The sequence below is a fragment of the Dermacentor albipictus genome, chromosome 9 (assembly GCF_038994185.2).
Source record: "Dermacentor albipictus isolate Rhodes 1998 colony chromosome 9, USDA_Dalb.pri_finalv2, whole genome shotgun sequence".
In the NCBI taxonomy this organism is placed as follows: domain Eukaryota; kingdom Metazoa; phylum Arthropoda; class Arachnida; order Ixodida; family Ixodidae; genus Dermacentor; species Dermacentor albipictus.
In genome coordinates this window covers 100,921,623-100,938,761 of record NC_091829.1, presented here as the reverse complement: position 1 = coordinate 100,938,761, position 17,139 = coordinate 100,921,623, and the positions used below count along the sequence as shown (strand labels likewise).

Genomic DNA, 17,139 nt, shown 5'->3' with positions numbered 1-17,139 from the left:
CTGCGCACAAACGACTGGCGATCCCTCAAATGAGCGTCTCGTACTCGCGCATGCGCGCAAACGTCCGGCGACTCCGCAATTGCCACACCCGGCGGCGCCAGTTAGCTCGCTACGTTTAAATTTCGTCTTTCGTTATCCTTTATTGTATGGTTATCTGCCGTAGTCGGAAAGTGTGCGCTGCGTGCTTTGGCTGGCGTGGGCAGTTTCGTCGCTTTCGTGGCCCTCGGTAACCGTGTGCTAGCGCTCCGCGATGTTCTACCCGCTCCACGACTACTCGCATCGCTCGTGCATCGTGCAGTGGTGCAGGAATACTTCAAGAACGAGTCATGCAGTGTTCTTCCGGGTGCCTAAAGACAACAGGTGAGCGCGCAGTTGGCTTCCCTGTTTTCATTTGTCCTAATCAGTGTGCGCAGTCATGCATAGCCGTTCTTGAGTGAGGCAACAGTTAATAATCGTAAATATAGTTGATTTGAGAAGGGCAAAGATGTTGCTGTAAAATCGTTAAACCAACAAGCCGCGAACATAAACCACTTGAGACGTACTGTATAGCTTCGCCTTTGCGTCTCTCATATAACGAAGTGCTTGGTTGTGTGCTTTGCATTTGCCTCCTGCTGAGAACTAGCTATCGTTTACAAACGAGTTTCTGAGCCTCAAAGTAGATGTTTCACAACTTCTACTGTGCCGACACAACGAAACGAGTTTACTTATGCATGATCCGACTGCACACTTTTATCTCGTTGGAATTTATGGGTTTCACTTTTCTTCAGGATGGAAGCGTTTCTAGAGTACGCTGGGAGGACAGACCTCATGGGTTTGCCCAGAAAAAAGGTCAACAATTACAGAATCTGTTCGGCGCACTTCACGGATGGAGACTTCATGGACCCGGCAGAAACCAGGCTCGTTTGGTCAGCTGTGCCATCCGTGAAGGCGCCACATGAGCTGTCCGAGTCGAAAGGTAGGTGATAGTACCAGGTTTAAACCTTTTAAGCTATACTACATGAGCCTTATCTGACACTGCACATTAATAGCAAAGCTTTCTCGTACCATTGTCATTTCATCAACTGGAAAAAAAGAAGTGTCGGCCTGCTTTGAAGGTGCACTTTGTTTGTTATCCACTTTGTGATGAATGTGTACTCTTCGCTTTGGAAGCCCCATATAAAAATAACTCTATTAGAAAAGCAACAATTTATTTGAAACATTAGCAATAGACATTCAGAAAATAACTCAACATGTGTCCTAAATTCAGAGCCCATCACTTGTCTAAGTATTCAAACACAAATGAAGCTGGTGCCACATGCTATTATTTTTCCCACTGCATCCTTCCTTTTCAAGCACCTTTTACCTGTTGCCATGCCTCACCAACAAGACTGAATGTCCGCACAGTGCAGATGCATCTAATGCAGCCAACCTGTGATCCTATTGTGGCAATTTTAGAAGCATATTTTCCAGTTGCCACTGCTAATCACCAGTGTTTGCTGTTACTTATACAATAACTGATGTGTCAAAATGTGACTCAATAGCTGAACTTCTGTATAACTTTTTCCAGATGATGCTGCCAGCCCTGTTCCCCTACTGGAGCTGAAGCCTGAGCCAGGAATGTCCGAGCTATACAGAGGTGGGCACATGGTTGTAGCACATTACATAGCATAAGCATACGTTTAGTACTTAAACAGTCTTAATCCACAAAACAACTCAGCGTGGGTCCTAAATTCAGAGCTCGTCGTACATGCAAATGCTGTGACTCAAGAAAAAATAAGGGTGTTAAATCTTTAAAAGGGCAGTTTTTACTAGGTGGGAGAAAATCTTTTTTGGCGGGTAGGCACTAATGCCTTAGTTACATTGTTTGGTTTAAAAATGTAGCTAAAAGAATTTCCTATTCAATAACATTGAATATATATATATATATATATATATATATATATATATATATATATATATATATATATATATATATATATATATATATATATATATATATATATATTACACAAGGTAGTGAAAAAATGTTTATGTAAAAATTTATAGTGAGGATATCATTCTGCCTGAAAAAGGTGCACAACTTTAAAAATATTGATAGTGAACAAATTTGAATATATATATTTTGTAGCCTAGTACGTCCTAAAAAGATGACAAGTTTTGGAAAGTTTTGCAGAAAACTGTTCTTTCCGCTAAAAGGAAAGTTAGCCTGGTTGGGTGGCGTGCCAATTTCCAAAGCAGTCTCTCGTCGGGATGAAACACAGATACACACCGCATGGCTCACAGAAAACTGCCGTCTTCATCTCTGCTTTGTTTTTGTCATAGCAGAGCTTGCAGTTACGGTGCTTTTTTTGCACCTGGGGCTTGTGCTCCGACTACTTTGGAGGAGGTGGAGGGTTACTATGTCCGTCGTCCATCCCAAAAATCTGGTTTACCAGCTCAATTCGAAATGCAAGCTGGCCAAAGCCAGTCTTTCTAGAGAGCTCTTCTATCTCGGCATGATTCGTTCGTCCACACAAATTTCGCTATAGCTGAAAAAGCTGACTTGACACATCATTCATATGCTGCAGTAGATGTGCGATCCTGTGCAGCTTGCCATCGCGGACAAGGTCAGTCTTCTCCGGGTCCATGACACTGAGAAATGCAAGGAACGAAAAAAATCGGATCCTGGGCAGAATCTTTGGAGAAATGAGGCCCAAAAATAACACAGAGGTATTCCAGTACAGATGGAAGCGAGGCAGTTCCACAATTCCCATGTTGATCAAGATTCCGATGCACTGCATTACTTCACCGGGACTGAAATTTTTCAGTGAGCCGTCCTTTTCTGACTAGGTCTGTGTCTATAAAATATGCGTACACGCATATTTGTTTGTGTTTTCGCAGATAACGTTGGTTAGCTTTGCAGTGAAAAGTAATTGTAAGACATCGACGGCCCACATGAAATGCCTGTGTTTCTCCAGAGTGCGCCGCCAACTTCGACCCCGGGGTTTCTTCTAGGAAAAAACTGTACGCGCTTTACAGCTGCTGGCAAGGAATCATGTCCGTATGATGTTGAGACCCTGAAAATACATAATATAGCTGTGAGTACACGCTCCACCGCCCATAACTATTTATTAGTAATCGAAATATGCGCTGCACATATAGCCAACATTCACCTGCTGGACGTTCCCGGCTTGATTTGATGCATCCTCATCCTCGGTGCTGAACTCTGATATGTCCACATCTTCTTCAGAATCACTGCTTCTGATTTCATCCGCAAAATCAGCTACACAAGCGCTCGATTGGCGAGAAACACGCCTTTTAGGAGCGTCTGCGTGCTATGACGACGCCATGATAGACATGCTCGCCTGACAATCCGAAACTTCTTGCGGCGCGGGGAGATGCACCGGAAAGCAAAAAAACCAACAAAACATAGCGGATCACGTGCGTTTGCCACTCTCTAACCTAGATGGCGCTAGGTGCCTGCAAGCTATGCGATAATTTGAACTTGAAATGACGTTGATCAAATTGATCGATTTGAATAGGCGCAATAGCGAAAGAGTTAAGCACTTGAAAAAAATTGAAACAAAAATTATGATCCCAAAACAAGCATAGCCCTCGCATTGCGTCCTCCCTTTTCGTTTCTGTCTTTTCAAACACTTTTTACCTGCTGCCGTGCCTCAGCAAAAAGACTGAACATCAGCACAGTTCAAATGCTTCTAATGCAGCCAACCTGTGCTCCTATTCTTGGCCATTTTAGACGCATAATTTGCACTTGGCACTGCTAATCGCCAGTGTTTGCTGTTGCCTGTGCAATAACTAATGTGTCAAAATGTGACTGAATAGCTGAGCTTCTGTATAACTTTTTCCAGATGATGCTGTCAGCCCTGCTCCCCTGCTGGTGCTAAAGACTGAGCCAGAACAGCTTGAGCTATATGAAGGTGGGCACATTGTCGCAGCGCATTACACGGCATAAGTATACCTTTAGTACCTTAACAGTCATAATCCACGAAACAACCCAACATGAGTCTTAAATTCAGAGCTCGTCGTACATGCAAACGGTGTGACTCAAGACATAGTGAAATAACACGTGTAAAGCGTTTGAAAAGAGAGAAACAGAAATGGTGATCCCAACGCAAACACTAGCCCTCACATTGCGCCCTCCCTTTATGTTTCGGTCTTTTCAAGCATTTCTTACCTGCTGTCACGTCTCAGCAACAAGACTGAATGTCAGCACAGTGCAAATTCCTTCTAATGCAGCCAACCTGGGTTCCTCTCGGCAATTTTAGCCACTGCTAATCGCCAGTTGCTTATGCAATAACTAATGTGTCGAAATGTGATTTAATAGCTGAGCTTTTGTATAACTTTTTCCAGATGACGCTGTCAGCCCTGCTCCCCTGCTGGAGCCAAAGACTGAGCCAGAACCCTTTGGGCTATATGAAGGTGGGCACATTGTAGCGGCACATTACATAGCACAAGCGTGCCTTGAGTACCTTAACAGTCGTAATGGAAGTCTGGGGTAATGCCTACAGATTGGAAAACTGCGGTAGTAGTGCCTTTTCTAAAATCTGGTACACCCGCAACATTCCCTAGTAGCTATAGACCCATTGCACTAACAAGTTGTCTAGCCAAATCCTGTGAGAGCATTATAAACATAACTCACGTTCATCCTTGAAACAAGAAGCCTAAGAAACAAGCACCAGTGTGGATACAAAAAGGGCTGCTCCACCACTGACCATGTCGTGCGACTAGAACATGAAATGCATGACATGTTTCTACACAAACAACACTCTCGTGGTTTTCTTTGATTTAGAAAAGGCGTATGATACCACATGGCGATATGGAATTTCGAGAGAGCTGGCTGATCTGGGAATTCATGGCAGAATGCTAAATTCTCTGTGATTTCATGTCAAATAGAACATTTCAAATACGTCTCAGCACAATACTGTCACGCACATTTACACATGAAAATGGCGTTCCACAAGGTCGCACTCTGAGCTTTACAATCTTCATAGTCAAAATGAACTCTGTTAAAAAGGTCATCCCATCATCTGTTATGCACTCAATATGTGTTGATTCGCAAGTAGCTTGCCGCGCCTCAAGCTTACCCGCCTGCGAAAGACAACTGGAAATGACGATAAATAATCTTACACAATAGGCTAACAAACATGGTTTCTGGTTTTCAACACATTAAACTCTTACAGTTCTCTTTTCCCAGAAGCAAGGGTTGCACTGCAGTCCAGTTCTCACATTGGATGGTACAAAACTGCCGGTCTAGTAAGACTACAAATTATTAGACGTAACTTTTGAAACAAAACTGAACTCCCTGGCCAACAGTAACACAAATAAAATTAAAGCAAAGAAAGCACTAAATAACCTCAAGGTTCTGTCTCAAAAGCACTGTGGATCTGACCGAACATGTCTACTACGTATATACCAGTCCCTTGTACGTAGCATGCTCAACTGCGGTAGTATAGTTTTTGGTGCAGCTAGGCAGTCCTACATTAAACAACTCGATCCAGTTCATAATCTCGGCCTACGACTGGTGAGCGGTGCCTACAGAACATCGCCTCTACAAAGTTTAAACGTTGACTGCAATGAGCCTTCCTTACAGCACCGCAGAGCACTACTTACACTTTGCTATGTACTGAGAATTCAATCATCGCCACAACACATATGCTACAACATCGTGACACAGTGCAAATCATGGGTGCACTACACAAACAAACCAAACATGATTCAGTCACTTACGCCACGAAGAATACTGTCAGATTTATGATGTTCCTCATGAAGTCATACAGGTTGCCGAATGGCCACCAAGATTGCCTCGGTGGGACAATTTTACACAGCCATGTGACTTGACACTAACACATCCAAAGAAAGAAGACATTCCGCAAGAACACGTAATACAAGAGTACCGAGCTATTCAAGAAAAATATAAAAGCTACAAGGAATTCCATACTGATGGCTCTACAACACAAGAATACGTAGGTGTCGGGATTGTAACGAAAAATTGTGAAAATAGCATTCAGATAAATAATTTTTCTTCACTCTTTACTGCTGAAGTTTATACAGTGTGGATGGTAGTTAAGAAAATTACTACCGACAAGCAGAAGAATGCTGTTATTTATACTGATTTGTTAAGTGCCCTGAGAGCTCTAAACTTAAACTCCGCATCTGAACCCCTGCTTGCCAATATCTTAAACATGGTCCTTAATAACAAATACGGAGGAACCATATGATTCTGCTGGCTCCCAAGCCATGTTGGGATACCAGGGAATGAAGCAGCAGATAGCACACCCATGGCAGTTCACAAAAGCATAACTCGCATAACACTTCCATACAAAGACAGTATCCAAGCGATTCGTAAGGCCCTAGCATCAAGATGGCAGCGAGAATGGAACTCGTACATAAATAACAAGTTACATATTACTGAACACTTGCTTGGCGAGTGTAAATCATGCAGTCACCAAGAACGGTTATATTAGGTGATGTTATGTCGACTTCGAATTGGACACACGCATCTAACACACAATTTTTTATTTCGAAAAGAAAACCCACCAACTTGCGAGAAATGCCATGAATCGCTTACAGTAAACCACATCATTACGTCATGTCCACGTACTGAAACACAGAGGTGCAAACATTTCAACAATTTGTATCACTTGGATATACCTTTACACCCTGCCTTAATATTGGGCGATGAGTCGCTAGTGCTGGTCACTAACTTGTTCGAGTTTTTAGATGAAACTGGGTATTTACATACTTTAAGATAATGCAGCTATTGCTGCCTTAACATTGGATCTTGTACTGTCTTGTGACTGGCGCAGCATGGCCTTAGTCGCTTTTGCGCCATTTAACTCGAATGAACTAACTTAACAGTCGTAATCCACGAAACAACCCAACATGAGTCCTAAATTCAGAGCTCGTCGTACATGCAAATGGTGCGACTCAAGACATAGTGAAATAACACGTGTAAAGTGTTTGAAAAGACGGAAACAGAAATGGTGATCCCAACGCAAACACTAGCCCTCGCATTGCGCCCTCCCTTTTCGTTTCTGTCTTTTCAAACACTTTTTACCTGCTGCCACGCCTCAGCAACAAGACTGAACGTTGGCACAGTGCAAATTCCTTCTAATGCAGCCAACCTGTGCTCCTATTCTTGGCAATTTTAGACGCATAATTTGCACTTTGCCACTGCTAATTGCCAGTGTTTGCTGTTGCTTATGCAATAACTAATGTGTCGAAATGTGACTCAGTAGCTGAGCTTCTGTATAACTTTTTTCAGATGATGCAGTCAGCCCTGCTCCCCTGCTGGTGCTAAAGACTGAGCCAGAACAGCTCGAGCTGTACGAAGGTAAGCACATTGTTGCAGCACATTACATGGCATAAGCATACCTTTCGTACCTTATCAGTCGTAATCCACGAAACAACCCAATGTGAGTCCTAAATTAAAACTCGTAACACATGCAAACATTGCGACTCAAGACATAGTAAAATAAAGGGAATAAAGCACTTGAAGAGACGGAAACAAAAATGTCGATCCGAACACGAGCACTAGCTTTCGCATTGTGTCCTCCCTTTTCGTTTCTCTCTTTTAAAACACTTTTTATCTGCTGCCACGCCTCATAAACGTCACGACAGTGCAAATTCTTTCTAATGCAGCCAACCTGGGATCCTATTGGCAATTTTAGAAGCATATTGTTACGTAGGTATGTAAAAAGACGCCGACGAAAAGCTATATACAAGTATATTTACAAGGTAATACGCCGCACTTGGCCAAGAGGCAACAGCCCGCGCTAGCCTCTAATCGTCGTTGTCGTCTTCACCCTGCTCGCCTCTTTGTCATCGCAAATACTGTTCCGTAGCACTACCCCCGGCGGCAAAAGCGCCGTCCCGGAGCGACTAAATGCCGGACTCGGAAGCAGTGTAGTAGGCCTTGAGCCTACTGGGCTTCTTCGATTTTCCACTTCTGGCTACCCGCGGGCTGCCAGAGCCAGCCAGAGCGTCTTCGTTTTTCTCGGGTTGCTCCGCCCACTGCGCGACGCACTTCCGCCGGGAGTTCGTTTTACTCTGGCTGGACGGTTTGGCTACTCGCGGGCTGCCAGAACCTATATATATTCTTCGATTTTTGGAGTTCTGGCAGCCTGCTGGCAGCCAGCTAGTTCCGGATAGGAAGTCACGTGGACTGGGATCCCAAAACAACCTGAACCTACCCGAAGTTTGCAAAATTGAACGCCGATACAGCTGGCCTAATGTAAACAAGCTACCAGCATGGCAGCGCCCGGCGAGGGGCGCTCGGTGTAGGTGGCCCATTTATGCGTTGCCAGCTTGAAAGTATATAGTTGCATTCAGGGATACGATCACTTTCGCGCGACTCGGCGCAGGACGCACACTGGGCCAACCTCGCCTTGCGCAGCGCAACAGATGGCCTCCGACGCGGCCGATGCCAAGACGCGAAATCGCGCGTAAGTGATGGTCTACTCGAAAGCTATTGCTCGAGGATCCCTGCTCACAGCGATCACGTCGCCCACTGGCGACATTGATGAGTTGGTGTTGTGACATCACAAGACATGAAAAGGCAGGTTATCAGGTACCTCTCATACGCATAACATTTCGTGCTGACCTGCTTGGGCGTCGATTTCAGAAAGTTTGTTGTAGCTGATGGTGCTTCTCATTTTGACCCTAAGGAGCTTGGGACGCAGCTGGTGCATGAAAATGCACGGCACCTGTGACCAGAGAAACGTTTCACATGAAAAACAACATTGGTCGCGATCATGAGAGCAAAAAGCCAATGTATGTGTGTAATGTATCGAGTGCAATCAGTGTATTTTTAGATCAACGGCCTGCAGTTCGAACGCGTGTCGGTTTCGAGCTGCCATCTAAGCATATGAAGGAGAGACGGAGCGAACACGGGCTAGCTGCAAAGCCTTCGCTAACTGCAGAAAAAGGAGCTAGATGTATACATATGCGAGATTTGTGAAAAGGAACGCCACCAGAGAAAGACGAACCCAAAACGTACCGCAATGTGTGAATGAGCGTCTACAACTTGCGTGGAACATGATGCAGATAACATGCACGCGTGAGAGCGTGGCGCGCTGATCACTGCCGCGAAGAAACCATCAGGGGACGCACGCACAGAAGCTTCAAACAGTTCACCATGGCTCGTATCGCACCGCTTCGCAATGCGGAACGGAGCGTTCGCACCTAAAAAGATAACGCTAGAAGTAAGGAAATCCGAAGATGACCGTAGACAGTTGACTGAGCGAGGTAAATTTTAAGTCCTCAAGCGCCCGCGTTGCAATCCGTGAAGTCCCCGCAAAGGTGGCGGTGAGCACCCATCGCCTCTTTAAGTCGTCTGCTAGCCAGAGAACTTCCAGAGAGCAGCCTGACCAAAATCGTCCTGGCAGGTTCTGGCAAACCGCAGGTAGCCAGATCCGTCCAGCCCGAGCAAAATGAACGCCCGGCGAAAGTGCGTCGTGTGGTGGGCGGAGCAAGCCGAGAAAAATGTAGATGCTCTGGCAGCCCGCGGGTAGCCAGAAGTGGAAAATCGAAGAAGCCCTCTGACGTACACAACATCACTAGATGCCAGAGTTGAGGACGAGGTTGAACGCACAGGAGCAATTTCGTACTACGTCACCTGGCACAGCACGTGGCAGGGCCCTGTATATCGCGAAAGGAGCTTCTCTGAAAGTCCGACGTGATGAGAGGGTAACCACGGGAGCACGAGCGCTCCAGGCGAAAACTGTACGTTACGGTGGCGGGCGTTGTACTGACGTTGCTGAGTGGTTTGCGAGGCCGTCAGTCGAGTACGGGCAAGCTGGCGTGCATGGTCCGCGAGGGCGATGGCCTAGCGCGCATACTCGCTTGTTGAGATAGCAGCAGGAGGAAGTGCTGTGTCTAGGGGCAAGGTCAGTTCGCGACCGTACAATAAATAAAATGGAGAAAATCCGCCGATGTCGTGCCGGGAAGAATTGTACGCAAAGGTAACGTCAAAAAGGGCAATGTCCCAGTCGTGGTGGTCCTTGGAAACGTACTTGGACAGCATATCGGTAAGAGTACAGTTTAACCGCTCTGTCAGGCCATTGGTTTGAGGATGGTATGAGGTAGTCAGCTTGTGTTGAATCGAGCAGGAACGCACAATGTCGGCGATAACTTTCGAGAGGAAGTTACGACCACGGTCAGTAAGCAGCTCTCGCAGGGCGCCATGAAGATAATGTCACGCAAGAGAAAGTCCGCAACGTCAGTGGCGCAACTGGTAGGGAGAGCCAGCGTGATAGCGTATCGAGTGGCGTAATCAGTTGCAACAGCTACCCATTTGTTCCCAGAGGATGACGTGGGAAAGGGACCGAGGAGGTCTAATCTAACACGAAAGAACGGTTCCACAGGGACAGTGATCGGCTGGAGATGACCAGCAGGTAGCTCCTGAGGTGTTTTCTGACGCTGGCAGGGATCACAGGCAGCAACATAGCGTCGGATGGAGCGAGTGAGACCAGGCCAATAGAAGCGGCAGCAGACGCGGTCGTACGTGCGGGTTACCCCAAGGTGTCCTGCAGGGGGTGCGTCATGCATCTCAAAGAGCACAGTCTGTCGTAGATGTTTTGGCACGACAAGAAGAAGATCAGATCCGTCAGGGAGGAAGTTCCTTCGGTACAGAATGCCGCCCTGGAGGACATATCGGCGAACGGACGCGTCGGTAGGTGTAGAGCTCAGACGCTCGATGAGTGCTCGCAGCGGTAGGTCTCGGTACTGCTCATGGCGATGTTAGCGAAGGCAGACACAGAGAAAATGCCGTTGGCGGTACTACTGTCGGCGTCGTCAGGCTCGTCTACCGGGTAACGAGACAGGCAGTCAGTGTCCTTGTGTAGTCGGCCAGACTTGTAGGTGACAGTATATGAATATTCTTGGAGGCGTAAGGCCCAGCGACCAAGTCTTCCTGTAGGATCTTTCAGTGAGCATAACCAGCAAAGCGCGTGATGGTCTGTGACAACGGAAAAGGGTCGGCCATATAAGTATGGGCGGAACTTCGCAACCGCCCAAACTAGGGCCAGACACTCACGCTCAGTGATGGAATAGTTGTGCTCCAAGGGTGAGAGGAGCCTGCTAGCATAAGCGATAACACGGTCGTGGCCACGCTGGTGTTGTGCCAGTACTGCACCGATTCTGTGACCGCTGGCATCAGCACGGACTTCAGTAGGCGCAGAAGGATCGAAATGAGCCAGAACGGGAGGCGTTGTGAGAAGGTCAATTAGAAGCGAGAATACAGAGGCCTCGTTATCGCCCCACTGGAAAGGGGTGTCTTTTTTCAAATGCTCGGTTAGTGGTCGTGCTATGGCCGCGAAATTTTTCATGAAACGGCGGAAGTACGAGCAAAGGTTGATGAAGCTGCGCACATCCCTGAGACACTTTGGAACAGGGAAGTACGTAACAGCATGGATCTTGCCTGGGTCCGGTTGCACTCCGTTCGCGTCAACGAGGTGTCCAAGGATGGTAATCTGGCGACGGCCGAATTGGCACTGCGATGCGTTGAGTTGTAGACCGGCTCGCCGAAAAACGTCCAGGACTGCTGAAAGGCACTCGAGGTGCGTAGCGAATGTTGGGGAGAATACTATAACGTCGTCCAAGTAGCACAGGCACGTGGACCATTTGAAACCGTGAAGAAGGGAGTCTATCATGCTTCAAAAGTGGCAGGAGTGTTACGTAGACCAAACGGCATCACTTTGAATTGATAAAGACCGTTGGGTGTTACAAAGGCAGTCTTCTCACAGTCGAGATCATCCACGGCAATCTGCCAGTAGCCGGAGCGAAGGTCAATAGAGGAGAAATAGCGAGCACCGTGAAGGCAGTCAAAGGCGTCATCAATCCGAGGTAGGGGATACACATCCTTTTTGGCAACCCTGTTAAGGTGCCGATAATCCACACAAAAGCACCATGATCCATCCTTCCTTTTTACCAGTACAACAGGTGACGCCCATGGACTACGTGACGGTTCAATAATGTTCTTGGCAAGCATTTTGCAAACTTCGGCATGAATAACTTGACGCTCAGCCGGTGATACTCGATACGGGCGGCGATGAATAGGAGGGGCATTGCCGGTATTAATGCAATGTTTAACAGCTGTTGTTTGGGCCAAAGGACGATCGTTAAAGTAAAAAATATCGTGGTAAGAAAACAGAACACGGTAGAGCTCACGAGCATGCTCAAATGGCATGTCGGGCGCAATCATTTTCTGTAAGTCGGCGATGGTACAAGTTGCCGACTGTGATGGCAGAGGAGGATCAGCTTAATTGTCGTCTACTGCAATAGATGCTACTGAGTGATCCTCGAATGAGCAAAGCTGGGCCAGAGACATCCCGCGTGGCAGCACTTGTGTCGTCAAGCCAAAATTGACCACTGGCAGGCAGACGCAATTCGCCGTAATAGATAAAACTGTATGAGGTACTGTGATCCCTTGTGTAAGGAGGACGTCTTGCATAGGAGCTGCGATATCGTGACCGTCGCGGACTGGTGGGGGTGACAAGAAGTCAACTTAAGTAAGTGCCAAAGGTGGCAAGCGAAGGAAGTTGGCAGAACTGAGGCGACTGGGGCGCAATCAGTTCAGCGGGATCCAGAACAGGCAGGTCAAGGCGGAGAGTACTGGTGGAACAATCGATGAGAGCAGAATGTGCGGAGAGGATGTCTAAGTCGAGGATGATGTCGTGGGGACAGTGGGCGATGACTGTGAATAGCACGATAGTGGAGCGATCGGTGAAAGAGACGCGGGCGGCACACATACAAATTACAGGGGCTGTTCCGCCATCGGCAACACGGACAACAGGCGTCGTCGCGGGCATGATTATTTTCCTCAGCCGGTTACGAAGGTCAGCGCTCATTACCGACAAATACGCCCCAGTGTCTATGAGAGCAGATACAGAAACACCGTCGACTTGCACGTCAAGAAGGTTCAGATGAGTGAGCAAAGTCAGTAGAGGATTTGGTGGTGTAGGGAGCAATGCAGCGTCACCTCGAGGCGCTGCATCGTCTAGTTTTCCGGCTGGGAGCGGCGTCCGAAGGGAGTCGGCGAGTAGGAGCGACGGGGCTGGGGAGAGCGAGATTGTCGTCGTTGGGGCGAAGGCGAACGAGAATAGGGGCGGTTCGTTGCAGGAGAATCAGTGCCGGCATTATCGGAGCGTGCGGCATAGGGACGAGAAGGCCCACCTGGGGGTCGAGAGTAGGCAGTATAAGTAGACCGGCTCGGGGAACTCCAGCGACTGCGACAGTGCCGAGAAAGGTGCCCGATTCGATGGCAGTGAAAACAAATGGGCTTGTCATCTGCAGTGCGCTATTCAGACGAGTTGCGGAAACGTGGTGGGTAAGAAGATGCGGGACGGGGCGGAATCAAAGAAGCCGGGTGGGTATCAGGGTGATGGGCCGAGCAGATGGTGTGAAGACCCATGTTTTTGAACTCCTGGCGGACAACTGCCTGGATCAGGGAAACCGTGACTGCAGGTGCATTGGAGGGGCTGGAGTCGAAGGCAGCCGGATAGGCGGCCTTGATCTCACGCCGAACGATTCTGGTAATATCACCAGTGTTGTTGGGACGAGGAGCGTCGGCACAGGAAGATGTCGCTGGGATGTTGGGCAGATGGGCAAACTGCTGGTCGATACATAGGATTTTAGCGAGTTCCAGGCGGCGGCACTCTTTTATAACTGCATCCACCGTTGCCACGTTGTTAAAAATGAGCAAGTTGAAGGCGTCATCGGCAATGCCTTTGAGGATGTGAGAGACCTTGTCGGACTCAGTCATGTGTGTGTCAACTTTGCGGCACAGTGCCAAGACGTCCAGAGTTTACGTGATGTAGGGCTCTGTTGACGTCTGCACAAGGCCGGAAAGCGCCTTCTGCGTGGAAAGTTGGTGACCGTAGGGGTTGCCAAACAAGTCTCGGAGTTTTGCTTAAGGAAATCCCAACTGGTGAGCTCATCTTCGTGCTTCCGAAACCAAAATCGAGGTGTGCCACCGAGGTAAAAGACTATGTTGGCGAGCATGATAGTAGGGTCCTACCGGTTATTGCAGCTGACGCTTTCGTACAGGCTGATCCAGTCCTCGACGTCTTCCTCATATTTGCCCGAGAATACGCCAGGATCACGGGGAGCGGGGAGAATGTGTAGGTCGTCAAAGTGGCAGCAGCTGTCGGAGCCGGCTGAGTTGAGTTGTCGTCGCCAGGAACCATGAAGGAACGCTTGACGTACCGTCTACTGCGAAGCTCCGTGACGAGGTACAGGGAACGTCCACCTCCACCAGATATGTTACGTAGGAAGACGCCGACAAAAAGCTATATACAAGTATACTTACAAGGCAATACACCGCATTTGGCCAAGAGGCAGCAGGCCGCACTAGTCTCTAATCATCGCCGTTGTCTTCACCCTGCTCGCCTCTTTGTCATCGCAAATACTGTTCCGTAGCAATATTTTGCACTTGCCACTGCTAATTGCCAGTGTTTGCTGTTGCTTATGCAATAACTAATGTGTCGAAATGTGACTCAGTAGCTGAGCTTCTCTATAACTTTTTTCAGATGATGCTGTCAGCCCTGCTCCCCTGCTGGTGCTAAAGACTGAGCCAGAACAGCTCGAGCTGTACGAAGGTAAGCACATTGTTGCAGCACATTACATGGCATAAGCATACCTTTAGCACCTTAACAGTCGTAATCCACGAAACAACCCAATGCGAGTCCTAAATTAAAACTCGTAATACATGCAAACGTTGCGACTCAAGACATAGTAAAATAAAGGGAATAAAGCACTTGAAGAGACGGAAACAAAAATGGCGGTCCCAACACGAGCACTAGCCCTCGAGGTGTGTCCTCCCTTTTCGTTTCTGTCTTTTCAAGCACTTTTTACCTGCTGCGATGCCTCAGCAACAAGACTGAACGTCGGCACAGTGCAAATGCTTCTAGTGCAGCCAACCTGTGCTCCCTATTTTTGGCAATTTTAGACGCATAATTTGCACTTGACACTGCTAATCGCCGGTGTTTGCTGTTGCCTATGCAATAACTAATGAGTCGAAATGTGACTCAGTAGCTGAGCTTCTGTATAACTTTTTCCAGATTGCACTGTCAGCCCTGCTCCCCTGCTGGAGCCAAAGCCTGAACCAGAATCATTCGAGCTATACGAAGGTGGGCACATTGTTGCTGTACATTACATGGCATAAGCATACCTCAGGCACATACCTAAGGGGGGGCCCGGGGGGGGGGGCCTTGGCTCTCCCCGAAGTTAGGATGCATACCCCCTCCCCTCTCTGCCCATGCCACCACTTTCCTAAAGCGCCGCCAAATAAATGTTAAAACTTGACAGCTATTTGGCGGTCAACATTTTGCTGCCTTTTTCACTCCTTTTGGATGGCGGTAGTTATCGGCATCTTTTGGGGTGTGAGGGTCAGTTTCCTTATCGATTCGGTGCCCACGCGATTACGTCGAGATGCATTCAGTTGTCACCATCTTTTCGACAGTCACGTTAGTGCAACCTTCTTCATTTAGACTGACCCAGGGACCAAGAAAGGGATTCGGTTCGTGGTCAGCTGGTCTGTATGCACGTGGAATGAGTTGCAGCCAGAGAAAATGCCAGTTGCATGTAACCTTTTCTTTTGCTTCATTAATTCCTCTAGTAACGGCTTGCAGTGACGCTGACAGATTCTCGGAACCATATACCTGTGATGTGGGTTAGATAAGGTGAAAAATAATGCGAAACAGCGTCCATCATCAAACCCTGCAATAACCGTTGTGGGGTTCTTACACCCATACTCTTGGGACAAAGGAATGACAAAACACTAGTGCAAACAATCACAAGGGCATTGATTGCACCTTTCATAGATCAATGCCTGCTAGCCGAGTTGCTATCCACAAAACATGCCGATGGGCGCGCGACAAATCTAGAAGCCCGACTCACCGAAACCGGATAACGAGCGAATATGTTCGCCCCATGCTGGATCCCAACGCCTGGTCGTTCCCGTGTACGGTCAAGCGAACGGTGGCGCGTTCGAAGGCAGCCAGGCGAGACGGTCCTGCAGAGGCATGGATCGGCGCACGCGTGGCACGTCCCCGCTGCTCGCCGGCCCGCACCAAAGAGACAGCGCCTTGTCTTTCCTGTGCCCAAGTAACCCCGCCGTGAGGCGGCGTTAGCAGCTCAACACTCGCGCCATCTCTCGCACTGCGCTTCAACCACTCCGACCGCCGCGGGCGCCAGGCCACGGGGCGAAGCTGCACTGCTGGAGGCGGGAGCTATGCGGGAAAACAAGGTATCAGGGGACGCGTGAGAGTCGCGCATCCCCACACCGTTAAATTCATAAGCAACATAAATGTCGTCCGTTACTTCGCTGGTTTTTGCCTAATTGTAGAGCGCATTTCTTGCAATATTGCCAACTGCAAACAAGAGTCGCAAGGCGTCGAGAAATTAAGCGATTTACTAAGCAATCCACTTTCTGCAACCGAGGCAACAGCCAAACAGGAAGAAAAAGTGAAAGCTAACAAATTTAACCGTTTATGAAAATATTTATAGAGGAACATCTTTTTATTTAAAGAGGAAGTAGAGAAAACACTGCCAGAAGTGGAGGTCAACCCTGTGTGTTTTGAACGACGCTTCTACAGTTATCATTCGAGCCACCTAACGTAGCCACTTCTCTGGTGTGCTTGTGTAGGTGTCTTTCCAACCTTCCGCTGTAGGCGCAGTACGTCTGTAGAATCGCAGCGTCCTGCGCCCTACGAGGTTGTACTGAACTCGCAGCCACGCATCGTTACGTAACTTCCCAAATAACAATACAAGTCATTTGCGGCACTTAACTTGGTAGAGCATAAGTGAGAGATCCAAAAGAACTGGGACGGTTCCGCAAATATATATTTCTCTATAGTTCTTCCAGAGCTAATTCAAAAAACGCTGCTATAGTCAGATACAAATTAAGTCTGCAGTGAAGCCCTGCCCACGCCCTCATAACCGCCAGCCACTGTTCTTCCGGGAGGCTGCAAATAATTGGTTCTTCAAACTTTTTTCTGTTACCCGAATAAGGCCGTAACCACAAAAGTAAAATTATTAGCGCGTAATTTTACACCTTTTGGATCGTCTATTATAGTGGAATGGCCAAACCCTAATTCTTTATTGAACTGAAATAACATGCTTGCTTTGCTGCAACTATTTATTGTCGAGTCTCACTCTAGT

General features: G+C 47.8%; 1 protein-coding gene across 13 annotated transcripts in view; it reads left to right on the top strand.

The window, feature by feature from the left end:
- LOC139049575 (protein TsetseEP-like) overlaps positions 1-17,139 on the top strand; it is a 31,936-nt gene continuing 14,797 nt past the window's right edge. Inside the window, exons 1-9 of one of the 13 annotated variants that reach the window (XM_070525128.1) lie at positions 1-360; positions 768-955; positions 1,547-1,615; positions 3,828-3,896; positions 4,330-4,398; positions 7,244-7,312; positions 14,508-14,576; positions 15,039-15,107; positions 15,952-16,225. In XM_070525128.1, the coding sequence (XP_070381229.1) occupies positions 251-360; positions 768-955; positions 1,547-1,615; positions 3,828-3,896; positions 4,330-4,398; positions 7,244-7,312; positions 14,508-14,576; positions 15,039-15,107; positions 15,952-16,109 (870 nt within the window). In that variant the 5' untranslated portion in view covers positions 1-250 and the 3' untranslated portion in view covers positions 16,110-16,225. The remainder of the gene's footprint in view (positions 361-767; positions 956-1,546; positions 1,616-3,827; positions 3,897-4,329; positions 4,399-7,243; positions 7,313-14,507; positions 14,577-15,038; positions 15,108-15,951; positions 16,226-17,139) is intronic. The other 12 variants (XM_070525132.1, XM_070525127.1, XM_070525124.1 and 9 more) reach the window with 12 other exon arrangements.